Source organism: Phaseolus vulgaris, chromosome 4 (assembly GCF_051622355.1).
Source record: "Phaseolus vulgaris cultivar YP4 chromosome 4, ASM5162235v1, whole genome shotgun sequence".
In the NCBI taxonomy this organism is placed as follows: domain Eukaryota; kingdom Viridiplantae; phylum Streptophyta; class Magnoliopsida; order Fabales; family Fabaceae; genus Phaseolus; species Phaseolus vulgaris.
Window position 1 is genome coordinate 9,561,790 of NC_143501.1, and position 13,235 is coordinate 9,575,024.

The 13,235-nt window shown below is 32.3% G+C and overlaps 2 protein-coding genes across 7 annotated transcripts; one reads left to right on the forward strand and one right to left on the reverse strand.

Moving 5' to 3' along the window:
* The first annotated feature begins 1,314 nt into the window (after positions 1-1,314).
* On the forward strand, positions 1,315-5,738 carry LOC137837152 (uncharacterized). 4 transcript variants are annotated; one of them, XM_068646034.2, is made up of 9 exons: positions 1,315-1,540; positions 2,193-2,795; positions 2,875-3,417; positions 3,548-3,603; positions 3,717-3,785; positions 3,952-4,027; positions 4,121-4,183; positions 4,295-4,408; positions 5,248-5,738. In XM_068646034.2, exons 1-9 carry the CDS (start codon positions 1,469-1,471, stop codon positions 5,494-5,496), a joined length of 1,845 nt encoding a protein of 614 aa, XP_068502135.2. In that variant the 5' UTR covers positions 1,315-1,468; the 3' UTR covers positions 5,497-5,738. The 4 variants fall into 4 exon arrangements, with proteins under 4 accessions (XP_068502135.2, XP_068502134.2, XP_068502137.2 ...); XM_068646033.2 differs by having other exon boundaries at positions 1,384-1,540; positions 2,872-3,417; XM_068646036.2 differs by having other exon boundaries at positions 1,399-1,540; positions 2,155-2,795.
* Positions 5,739-6,044: 306 nt separating this feature from the next.
* On the reverse strand, positions 6,045-11,510 carry LOC137837151 (protein FAR1-RELATED SEQUENCE 5). 3 transcript variants are annotated; one of them, XM_068646031.2, is made up of 2 exons: positions 11,423-11,510; positions 6,045-8,821 (listed from the first exon to the last, which is right to left on the reverse strand). In XM_068646031.2, exon 2 carries the CDS (start codon positions 8,815-8,817, stop codon positions 6,382-6,384), a length of 2,436 nt encoding a protein of 811 aa, XP_068502132.2. In that variant the 5' UTR covers positions 8,818-8,821; positions 11,423-11,510; the 3' UTR covers positions 6,045-6,381. The 3 variants fall into 3 exon arrangements, with proteins under 3 accessions (XP_068502132.2, XP_068502131.2, XP_068502133.2); XM_068646030.2 differs by having other exon boundaries at positions 11,358-11,510; XM_068646032.2 differs by having other exon boundaries at positions 11,419-11,491.
* Positions 11,511-13,235: the final 1,725 nt, after the last annotated feature.

Here is a 13,235-nt window from a genome sequence, read left to right on the forward strand (position 1 = left end):
AAAAAAATAAATCAACTTCTCTATTGTTTCTATTTTTTCTATTAAATCTAGGTTAAATATTATCGCTCTTAACAATGTTTCTTCGCGTTAAAATATTGAGAGAATGAAATAAAAATTAATTTAAAAATCAAATTTCTTTTAATCTCGATGGTCTCTAATTTAGTCACTATACAACTAATTATTTTTTGTTTCTATTTCATAATTTTTTTTAATGATAATTTTAGATGTTAAAAACATTTTTTTTAATTTGGAGAATTAAATTAAGTTTCTAATTTAAGATCATTAGCAGAATTTATCATAAAACTCAGGAACTTAAAACATAAATAAGTCTATTTAAATTTAAAGTTACAAAAAAATCTGTTGGTCACGTTTCTTATTTAGTATGTTTGGGTGACCATTATGGTAGATTAATTTTGAATGAAATTTATTTTCCAACATTGATTTTAATTAAATTTATTTTTTAAGTAAAATGAATGATGTTTCAATGATATTTATTCTCAAAATCTTAATAAATCAATTAATTTTTTTCAAAAACGTAAAAGTTACTTAGACTTGTTTCACCTATAAATCAATTCTAAAATTTACCAGAAAAAACTAAAAATCCATTCTAAACTAACCGTTGGTTTGAATGTGTATCTTTCATTTTCATGTAAAATTCATATAAAAGTGTAAAAGTTATAAATCCTTGCTTCGATTTGGACAGATTAAAAACACTAAGCCAAACATAAAATAAAATCGCATTAACTATTATTTATTTCAACGTCATTTTTGAAGAATCCAGCTTAAATCCAAACCCTATAAAATAATTTAAAAAGTTTAATTTTATGCAATTGAAATAAATTTTACACTAAAAGTCAACTATATATAATTAAAATGGTAATATAACTTTTAAAATAATAAAGAAGTTGAACACAAGAGTTTGAATTATTTGATTATTGTCTGAATTTAGTTATTGACTGAACAATCTTACCACAGTTTTCCTATTTTTTCACTATTTTTTCACTGAGTTAGAATAGTGAAAAAATAAAACTTAAAACACTATCATCTGTAAATTTTAACTCAACTTTTACAATAATCATAATAAAAACAATAAAATTTACTGTAATATCATTTTATACATTATTATTATTATTATTATTTTTTAAAAAAAGTGTGAGGCTCCTTCTCTTTCAAAGACCTTTGAGTGGGCCCCACACTGTGGAAACTATGAAAGATTGAAGATTGCAGAACACTTCACTTTTTATAATCTGTTAAAGTTGTCTGCTTTTACACATCATTCACACACAACACAACCAACCATGCTTCTCATTTGAATTTCAAATTTGAATGTGGATGTACCCACAAACAAACGGTCACATACATAAAAATATATAACACCAATACTAATAATGCTAATACTAACAAAGAGAATCATAATAATAATGTGGTAAAGTTTGGATCTTTTGAGGTTTGGACGTTGCAGTGGAACATGGGGGACTCGACTTGTCTCATGCAGCAACCATTCTGCTATGCTTCAGGCATTTCCAATGAAGCCAATGAGGTCAGTTCTTTCACCAGTCACTTCTGTTTTCTGGGATATGAATTATTGCATTCTTAATCCCCTCAAATAACTTCCATGTTTTTTTTATATGTTTTTCTTACTCTTTTACTTGGACATGCATGTAGAGTATGAAACAATGGAACGAAAGAGAAAAAAAAATTGCACTTTCAAAAGGGTGTTCGTTTCAAAAGCATGTAGATTCATACAACCTTTTGGGTTTGGTGGTCTCTTGGATTATATGTAGTTTGTTTGTAATTGTATACCTCAAATCTTAGTCTGAAGAGTACAGTTCTTCCACAAATAACAGTGTAGTATTTTACATGGACTTGGAATGTAATTTAGAGAGTGCAATTTAAGTTTCATCCACAGAATAACATGGTTAGCAAATAGGAACATGATTCTTGGGTCTTGGGTCTTGGGTCAGTTTGAGAAGTAGAAATGAAGGGAAAATGATGTTTTTCTAGAGGTCAACCCATGGTTTGTGAACAAGAACCCAAAGACATTGATTAATGTTTGATGGGTTACAATAACATAATTGATTGAAGCTTTCTAATTTGGCGTGTTGTTGGGTGCAATTAATCAAGAGGAGATTTTTCTTTCTATGTTCAATGAAGGTTCACCTTGAAAAAACTGTGAAACTTGTGCGTTTCAGAACAACCCGATTCATGCACTTGGGCAGTCAATTTCGTTTGGGAGGTTCATGTCAGAGTCCCTGGCATGGGAGAAGTGGTCCAGTTTCTCCCACAACCGCTATGTGGAGGAAGCAGAGAGGTACTCAAGACCTGGATCTGTTGCACAGAAGAAGGCTTTCTTTGAAGCTCACTACAGGAAACTTGCTGCTCAGAAGGCTGCTGCATTGCTTGAACAAGCAAACAATGGGGCACAAAACAATGCCACTGAACGAGAAGGCGAGGGAGTAATTAACAATGACAATAACAATGACACTGTCACTCATAATTCCCAAATAACTCCAAATTCTGAAGTGGTTGTCGAGGTAGAGCAAGATGCAAAGGTTTTGAGTGTTACCTCTGATGAGAATAATGCCATGGTCCAACTCACAGCCAGTGTAGAGGCAAGTGTTACACCTGAAAGTGTCAAGGTTGAGGGAACTGAGGCAGAGATGGAAGAAGTTGCCGTTGTAGGAAATTCAATGGAGGTTGAATTGCAAAACCAGCTTGAAGATCTTGATGCACAAAGGGAGCAAAATGAAAAGCTTAGTGTAACTGTAACACCAATTTTGACACCATTAGTGAAGGTTATTATGTTAATTTATTTCATGGAATGCTTTTCTTTTGATATTTTGAGGTCATGGCACTGACTTGTTATTGCAGCAGGTCTCTATATCTGATCAGGAAGTTTTGGCTAGTGTGGGCAAGAAGAAACCCCCAGTTTCTTCCTTAAAGTTGTCAAAGGCTAATGGAACCTCCAAGCTCACCTCTACACCTGTCAAGTCCACGGCTGCTATTTCTTTCAAAAAAGAAAACATTGCTTCACCAATGAGCATAAAACCTGCAAATGGAACCTCCAAGTTCAACACTACACCTGCTAAACCCATAGCTGCTACTTCTTTCAGAAGAGATAACATTCCTACACCAATGAGCAATAAACCTTCCAAGTCCACTGCTACACCTATTAAGTCAACTGCTGCTATTTCTTTCAGAAGAGATAATATTGTTACACCAATGAACAATATGACTGTTGGATTAAGCACTGCAGATAAAAAGAGATCTACTCCAAGATCAGTTAATTTTACACCCATTAGGGAACTTAATAGGTTGACTGCATCAGTCATGAGAAAGTTTGAAAGTACAAGAGTTGGTGCTGGTCCTTCCAAGGCTTCAAAGGATAACTTGACTCCTATAAGAACTCCAACTATGGTATTTTTCAGCCTTTTGTTTCTTTTGAAAATTTTCACCCTATTCCAAGCCTCCTACTTTTATTTTGTCATGCTCATTCATGTTGCAATTTCCATCAAGGATGCTAAAGTGAGTCATTTTCCAATTGCAGGCTTCCAAGGAGATTCAAAAGCATTTTTCATTGACCCCATTAACTGAAAAGAAAAGGTACATGGTTTCTAACATGTTGTTAATTATACTTATAATGTGAAACTGTTTGCTTTCAGTTGTTTCTAGCTCTTTCGCAACCTGTATTGAGTATGGAAATTGTAAAATTTCAGGAACAAAACACCTCTTGATTTATCATCAGCACATACGGGTGGTCCTAAATGGAGCTTTCTTTCTGGAGAGTAAGTTATCTCCACTTGGGGGCTTTTGTTTCTCTAGTTATTGATTGTTAAGGTCTAACACCTTTGCAAGTTCTTTTACCAGTATATTGTATTGATCTTTAAGGGGCTTTTGTTTTCATTGTTATTGTCTTTAGACCTTTATTATCAATGTATTATTTGCATGCAGAAACAGAATGAAGTCCCCAATTATATCATCCCCTTTCAGCTTGAGGACAGAAGAAAGGGCTGCAAGAAGAAAGAAGGCAAAACCAAAAACCTTAATTTTCTCTTACATTCAGCTGATTATGAGACTTTGGTTATTAAAGTACTTATCTGTTGATCTTCATCAATTTTAGAAACTTGAAGAAAAGTTCAATGCTAATGAAGCACAAAAAGTGCAGCTGCATACCAAACTCAAGGTGGGTGGTGACAAGTAAAATTAATACCAAGTGAAACATTGTTGTGAGATTTATCTTACTTTGTTCCTTGGAATTTAGTTAATCAATTACACCCAATCCTCGTTTTTGCAGGAGAAAACAGAGACTGAGATTATTAGAAAACTGCGCCAAAGCTTTTGCTTCAAAGCAAGGCCACTACCTGATTTTTATAAGGAAAGAAAAACATCGAAGAGTGAGACAAAAAAGGTATTTTTCTCAAATTGCAGTTCAGAATTGGACAATGCAGAGAATTCTAGATTGTTTTATATTTGAGACAAGATTTTGTTTTTACTTTAGTTTCTTTTTTTGAAAGTCTTCATAGATAACGGTGAAAACAAAGTTATTTTCTGTGTTTCCTGCACGCTTGTTTTCTTCAAAAATAAAATATACACTTTGTTTTTGAAACTTTCGAAATTCAAACAAAGTGGTTATGTGTCGTGTTCATAATTAGAAGTAAAACTAAAAGATAAAAACAATAAATGTTTTTCAAACCAGACAAGTTCAAATCCATGATAGTGGTGAGCAAATTTTCAGTATCTTACCTACTCCTTTATCAGTTCTCTCTTATATTTTCATTCTTTTGCTTAAATATTTTTGAGACCTTATAGTCCTATGAAATAAATGAGTTTTAATTTCTGTGTATTTTATTTTTATTCCTCTAACATTAAAAAGCACTACTTTTTTATTCTAGTATGACACTAGTATTATATGACTATCAATAAATCATTTTTATTTATTTATCAAGTATTAAAAGTAATAAAATCAAGAAAATTTTAGGTACAAAAATTAAAATTCATATATCCCACAAAGACTAAAATAATGATCTCAATTTTTTTAAAAATGAAAAAACAAAGATTTTTTTGTACAGAAATGAAAATCCGCTAATTTTTTAAATATTTTTTTTTTATCTGAACAAATTAAAATGGAAGAAAAGTAATTGAAACATATTATGGTTTATAACAAGTCCATGATCAGGAAGCACTTAATTTTTTTCCATCAGAACTTTCTGATTACTAATAGCTAAAAGTTCTATTGCTGTCTTCCAGGACCTACTGACACATTCTGAAACAAGTAAAGATGGAAGGAAATCCACTCCCACTATGGCAGAGAGTAAAACTTATTTTCCTCCCAACAGACCTGTTTTGAAAACCAGTGGCACTAAGCATTTGCAGGGAAAGAGTGGTCGCACCTTGACTCATCCTCTAACTTCAACTTCCACCACAATTCCAACTCATGAGAATGCATCACCAAATATTCAGCACGGATTCCAGAATGCTAGAAACTACAAATATTAACCATGTTGATTCCAAATTAACCATGGGAGGAAAGATTAGTGCAAACTTGTAAATGTAGCTTGTATTGTATCACATTAGTTAGACTCAATGATCATAAGTGTTAGCCTTGTTGCATTCTGGGTATATAGCAACATTGGTCATTACTGGCCTTCTGACATGATATTCCTTTTTCTATTTCCACCCTCACCCTCACCATTGTTGACCAATTCATTATTTTAAAATGTATTAGATTTTTTGTAGAATTCATGCTCAAGCTGTAGCTAGATCTTCCTACTCTAAGATAGTGGTGCCTAGAAATGAAAATACTAAATCACAGTTATATAACTGGAATTGCAAATTGGTTTATAATCACCAAAGGAAGTATATAGTGTACAATAGTCTCAAATATAAATAAGAGAAAAATTATTTGTCAATTAAGAAAGTTAGTTTACATTATTTATTTCTAGTAACCTCATTTAAAAACCACCTTTTTATGCTAAACTTCTCTTCATTGAAATTTGATATGTATAAAAATGTCATTGAAAATAAGGCCTAAATTAAATGAAGGATATTGTGAACATAATATCATTATATAGTGAATTTAATTAAAATTTACATATATTTGAGACCAATCCTTTATGGAAATTTATTTGCTTATTTCAAAATCAGAGTGTGTTTCTGTATCTAGATCTTTGACTTACAAGCTAACCTTTCAGGAAGATGTACAGCTTTCAGACTAAACATTACATAGGTTGCATAGGTTACAAAGCTAACCTTTGACTAAACATTACATAAGCTGCTTGTTCTGGTAGTGAAACGCTACTTTGTATCTGCCATGGTTACAAAACGGCACCCTTGGTTAGTCTAAACCCTCCAATTTACAATTTCAATTTGCCTATATAGTGGTCAAACTCTAGCATCTTTTGTCCATCTCTTTAATATGTAGCGAGATGGAACAATCCTTATGTTCACATAGTCAAGAACTTTTAATGCATGGCAGCATAATATCCCCACATACTCAAATTTCATACAGCAGCAGCTGATTGTCTCATTAGAAGAATCAAATGTGACCGAATACTCTCGTGCCTGTTCATATACGCTAACTTTATAATAATACAACGATCCATTTTCAGTGCAATGCTTTATCACTAGATTCAAACATGCTTCATATTCTTTCTGAAATAACTCAAATATCTTTGGTGTGTATGGAGCACTTGCATGCTTTAACGTAATGATATTCCCCAGCAGCGGTGGCATACGCTGGCTCATGTCAAAATTGGCATCTAATTCCTTGTAGTGCCAATCAGTAACAACTTTAACAAGATACTTGAAAAGTGGAAGAATGTCGGAGTCGTGCTTTAGGTACCTTTTCAAGTTGCCACTAAGATTTTCTCTCAGTAGCATGCTTTCTATGTCGGCACAAAAAAATTGTCTTCGATATGCTATGGCCCATCGATCTCTGCTTCCAAATATTTGTTGTAACCATTCATTTTCCCACAGATTATAGTTGTCCATGAGAGCATTCCATTCATTAACAAAATAGTCCTCCTCCTCGTGATGAAAAAGGCAGCTTCTTAAATCATTTACAAAAGAATCAGATCCAGCAGAAACATGACTCAGATGCTTGAGGGCATCTTGATAGACATGCCATACACAAACTCGATGATTTGTTTCGGGTAGTATGGCATTGAGTGCTTCAGCTGTTACAACATCTAGATCTGTCAGTATTGTCTTTGGCTTTCTTCCAGACATTGCCTGAAGGAAAACTACAAACAGCCACTTCAAAGATTCTACAGATTCGTTATAAAGAAGTGCAGCCCCAAAGATAGTCATTTGCTGGTGATTATTTATACCAAGGAATGGAACAAATGGCCGGGAGTCCTTATAGTATTTATAACTGCTATCAAAACAAACAACATCACCAAAATCAGTGTAATCTACCATCATCTTTGTATCAGCCCAAAATATATTAGTTATTTGATCATCAGCATCAAGCTGGAATGCGTAAAAGAAAGAAGGATTCTTTGATTGCTTGCTTCGGAAGTGATGCTTAATCTTTTCAATTTCTCCCTCTTTTATGTTGATAGTACATTTGAAAGGTAGTTTATAATCACGGCCTATGGGATCAGAACCAAGACGAGCCTTGCAATTGGTTTCAGAGGTTGATGTAGGCAGCAAGTTGGACCCATCTACTAAGTTTTCAATTTGAGTAGCAGTTAGCCCCTTTTGTGATCTTAACAAGTGCACTCTACAAGCAGCAACAAGTTCATGATTATGCTTTTCTTCAAAGTGTGTAACATGATACCTACCATCAGGTTGGCGAGAAATAACCAGTTGGGCCAAACATCCAATTCTAGTATCCTTCCGAGGTCTCTTTGGATTCATATCTCGTCTGTCTTTCTGCCGAAAACCTTCTCTGAAGCAAGTAAATCGTCTAGATGCCACAGCACCATCAATTTTACTCCTATTTACATAATCTTTTCTTACACTGAAACCAACACGTCCAGCATATGTATTATAAAATTCATATGCATGCTCGTCTGAGTCAAATCCCATTCCCAGTTTTGGTACCTCATCTAACCCGGATACAGTTAAGTTTGCTTCAATAGCTTGAGCAAAACTCAATCTTTTCTGTGACGGTAACATATGAGCAGTACAGGGTGTTACAAACTCATGATTGTGTTCAGTTTCAAAATGAGTGACCTGAAACTTGCCATTTGGCTGACGAGCAATAGTCATGTGTGCCAAACAACCAGTTCTTGTTTCCTGCTGAAATTTCCTCAAGAATGTACCATTTTTGTTTGGCCGATAACCCTGTCTATGGCATGTGTATCTTCTGGATACCACTGCACCATTTATCCTACTTTTGTTGACAAAATCCTTTCTTACGATAAAACCTTTCTGGACAGCATACATGCTATAACATTTGTAAGCATTGTCTTCTGATTCAAACTCCATACCAATTTTTGGTGCCACATATATTTCGTTCTCATTTTTCACATCAGTACTAGGCATTGATACATTAACAGATGTAGCACAGGGGTTCTCACACAGCTGTCCACTACTGACATTATCATTATGAAATTTGTCAACATGGAAAATATTTGATGTCTGGCATTCATCATTAATTTCCATGTGACTATGGTCAACAGGACAAACATTCGGATCTGTACACTCATTCCCAGTGTCAATGACCTTAATAGTGTCTGCTACAGAAGAATCACTGGGGTTCCGAGTCTGACTCTCTTGCCCCATATCAATTACCACCTCGGCAGATATTGGACATTCTTTTTCTGCATCTTCCAGGGGCTGCCTTTCTATATCAGGTTCAGTACCCTCCATCAACCTGTACTCAAAATATACACAAGGAAAACATGTAAGGGCGAATAATGCAGCAGCAACACATGACAGACAGCATAATACACACATTAATAAGGTGTTTAGGGTGGTGGTGAGAGGAGCCATAACCAATTTTAATTTAATGGGAAGCAACTTGCTTTGGAAAAATAATGTTTTTTACATGGTTTTGGGGTATCCACTGTGATTTTGAAGGTATCCAAATACAGAAATTTCAAATTATATCAGAACAAAACATGTTATAAGATCTCTAGGCTACAGGTTAGAAGGAAAAAAATACTTCAAAAGTTTTAAATCATAGTTATGAATCCTGGATAATCCTGAAAACATCGAGGTGGGACAGATGTCATAAATATTATAATTGCTCAAAATAGTATATTATAGATGAAATCGGTAAAGAATATAAATAGTTACAAATATTATAAATATACAAATGCCCAAAATTTTAAAACATCTAAATTTAAAGACAATTTTAGATCACCAAAAATTGAAGACATACAAAAGGGAACAGAGTAAATAACAAAGAAGAAAGACACATGAAAAGGCCAAAAGAAGCTCAGTCTCAGATAAAGAACAGAGCACTGCCACGGGGAGAGAATAGAATGTTGCTACAGAAGTCATGGGTTGTCTCAACATCACCATAGAATGTTAGAGATGGCACCAAAGAGTTGATGTGATTCAATGAAAACCAGGGTTTCATTTCAAACCCTTAGATTCAATCAAACATCACTTGATCGTCCATATGTTCATTTACATCACTCTACATTTTTCTTCTCTAGAGGGACAAAAAGGATAGGATAACTAATTTAAAACTTCTTTAACAGGAAAAAAAATGGTATGGAACAACATAATTTTAACAAGGGTTTTGAATTTATATGTGATAAGAAATAAGTGAGTTACATACTCAGCTGATGTATATTTCATATATTTGAAAAAGAGAAGAGTGCATTAAAAAGGAAAGTTATATCCGATAACACATGCAAGGAACATACACCCAAAAAGCAGCTTTATAAAAGTTGTATACAATATAATAAAAAATCATAATTTTAACACTCTCTCAAGCAGGAGCAACTAAATCATATGCACTATGCTTGGAACATACAAACTGAATTCTAGGCCCTCTCAAAGACTCTATGAGAATGTCTGCAAGTTGGTCGTTAGAACTGATAACTGTGTTTTGTACTAATTTAAGTATGAATAGAGACCTGATTGTTGCATGATAAAAAATACCACCTAAATGCTTCGTTTGGAAATCTAATAATAGGAGGAAAGAAATGCAATTGAATAGGGATATTTAATGATGAAGTAAAGTAAAATTACCAGAAATGTTGTTAGACAGAAGCAAATACAGCATGTTGACAATAAGACAAGATTGCAGGTTTATTATAGGAGAAGGTTTAAAAACAATAACTAAGAATATAGTTGCAAGGTAGCTTTTACAGCATAGTGTTTGTTAGCAGTTAGGACCCCTTTTCATAGGAAGTTTAGGGGAAATGGGAGGAGTTTTTCAGGGAATTGAGTTTTGTAACAGGAATACTCCAGTAGAAAGGAGAGTGCACCTTTGTATCTTCTGCTGTATGATTAGTGAAATTAGAGAAGTTCAGATTTACTTTTTGTTTTCTCTGAAAATAGTGTTGATTCATAACAAATGTATTGGGATATTTGATGACGAAATGAAGGAAAGTTTTTATTTCTTTGTTTGGGAAGTAAATGACGTCATAAGAAAATTACTAAACAATAAGTTCATTCAATCCCATACTCCTCCCACATTACGAAACAGGACAAATGAGGTACATTCCATTTCCTTCCAAGCTATTTAAAGTTCAAATTTGATTTGCATCATAGAAAAACCATTTTACACCACTATTCAATGATGTTTTGACAATATTTCATTTTGAAAGACTAGAAAATGAGGAAATATAAACAAATAGAGGTTCAAAATGATACAAACACACTTCAATTCAAGAAAGAACCAACCCAGCAGAGAAGACTAATTCAGGAAATTAATCCAAAACAATTGAGGAAACAAGATATTACAAAAATGGCAGTGCTGAATACTTGCACTACCCACTCTCTCTCAACACTCCGTTAAGTTCATTTCGTATCACAAATCATTAGCCACATCATCACAAACACATCATTGCCGATAAAAAAAAAAAAATCACAAACACATCCAAAACAAAAAGCAGAAGACTTCAATCAATCGCCTAATGCATATACACACACACCAAATATGAGCACTAGTGAGAGAACAACGTTTTAGGGTTTAGGGTAACCATGCATATATCCTAAACAAAGCAATGCACCAAACCAGTAATCACACAACAACTTGACTAGGGATAAAATTAGCATGAAAAAAAAACAGAGGAATTAGAAAGGGGAAAATTAGATTCAATTAATTGGCACTGAAAAAGAGCTTAAATCAAATTGTTCTAATAAATTGCATTGGTTCCTGAGTTAATAATTGCATTACTGATACAGAAAATTAAGAGGCATAAGAGCGAAAGCATAGAGATTGTGAAAACCTAAAGAATCGGAAGAACAGTAGGAATTTTATTAGGGCTTAAAATAATTGGGAGCAGTTACCGACACCAAAGGGAAACGGAGAGAAAGTGGGCAATTCTCCTCTCTGCAGTTTCTTGTTTACAAGGCGAGTTAAAGTTTGTATAGTCTTGCTTGAATGTTCTATATTATTATAAATTTTTATGTATAATATTTTATAAGACTGGAATAATTACTTTATAAAAAATAAAAATAATTATATATATAATTATATATATATATATATATATATTAAATTTAACAATAATTATACTATTATGAGATGAGTTTTTCTTGATGTGTACTTTAATAATTATTAAAAGTTAATTTTCTATATCAGTTTTTATATTTTAGTAGGTCAGAGTAATTTGTATTTAAAAGATATTAATTATAATTTTGTATACTATTCATTTTTCATTTTTAACCTTTTTTTCCTTATTATACCTAATTTATTATAATTCTTATCATATTTTTAATTTTTGTTAGTATATACGTTAGTACCTGTGATTATAGTTGTTTGGAATATTTATTTACAACATTAAATTTTGTTTGCAAGATTTATTAACAATATTTAAAAGTGATAAAAAAAAAATCTACAATTTAGGTAAACACACTCCTATACCACTTTACCCATATCCTTCCTCTCTATTTTAAATTTTTTTCTCATATCCGAACTTTTAATCGATCATACTTTTAAATAAAGTAAACTTTTTTGTTTATTTTAAATATTTTTTATTTTTAGATTTGATATTAATATTTCAACTTGGTTAAACTTTTCCTCAACTCTTATTATATTTGAATACGTTGTTATAGATTTTTATATGTTGAATCATTCTCTTATTTGAGCTTAACCTTTCTTTAGAAACAATACATTATAGATATTGAAATTATTTAAGTTTTTTTTATGTAACTTTATGATAGATTATTATACGTGAAAGTGATGTGATCACAATATCTTGAGTTTTATGTAGGATTGAGTGTCGTTTTATATATTTTAAATGTTTAAATTTTTTAGATGAATATTAAATGATATGAGATTTGTATAGTTTGAAGGAATGAAATTTGTTCTATGTTATTAATTTTGTCTTAAAATACCTTATTCAAAATATAAGCACAACACTTGAAGTCAAGTGTAAGAATATTGTTTAACTTTTTTTATTAATTGAGGATTACTTTTAAATATTCTCGATATGATACTCTTATTGAGATACTGAGACAATGACTGAATTTTGCATTAAAGTATACAATTTCTTAAACTGAGTTTTGAATATGGTTTACATGAGTATAGTTAATTCCTATAGTTTTCTCATACATTAATTTGAGTTTGATGAGAATGGAAATATATATAGAGAGTTTGAATGATTATAGTTGAATTGAAATGAGTGAAGGGTGATGTTTGAGCAAATTAGGAATTGTATTGATGATTTTGAATTTTTTAAAAGTTGTTTTCATTAAAATGGTTTAGAATAAAACCTTTGAAAACATATTGGGTTCTATTATATGAAGTTGATTTTATGATATTTCTTCTCAAACGAAGGATTTTTCACTTAAGTGAAAATAGAGCAAAAATTTAAACTTTGTTCTCAGCCATATTTTCCCTTAAGCGAATGATTTTTCGCTCAAGTGAAATTAGAGTTGAAAATCAACCTTGCTTGCAACCCTATTTTTGTTTGAGCGAACTTTATTTCCACTCAAGCAAATGATTTTCCGCTCAAACAAAAATAGAGCTACAACTCAACCCTTGAGGAAGAAGGATTATCTATAGAAAAGGTGTATGCCGCTTTAAACAATAATGACTTATCATTATTTAATAAAGATAGTTAGAATCGTACGAGGAATGTTTCAAAGAAAGATTTAGACGT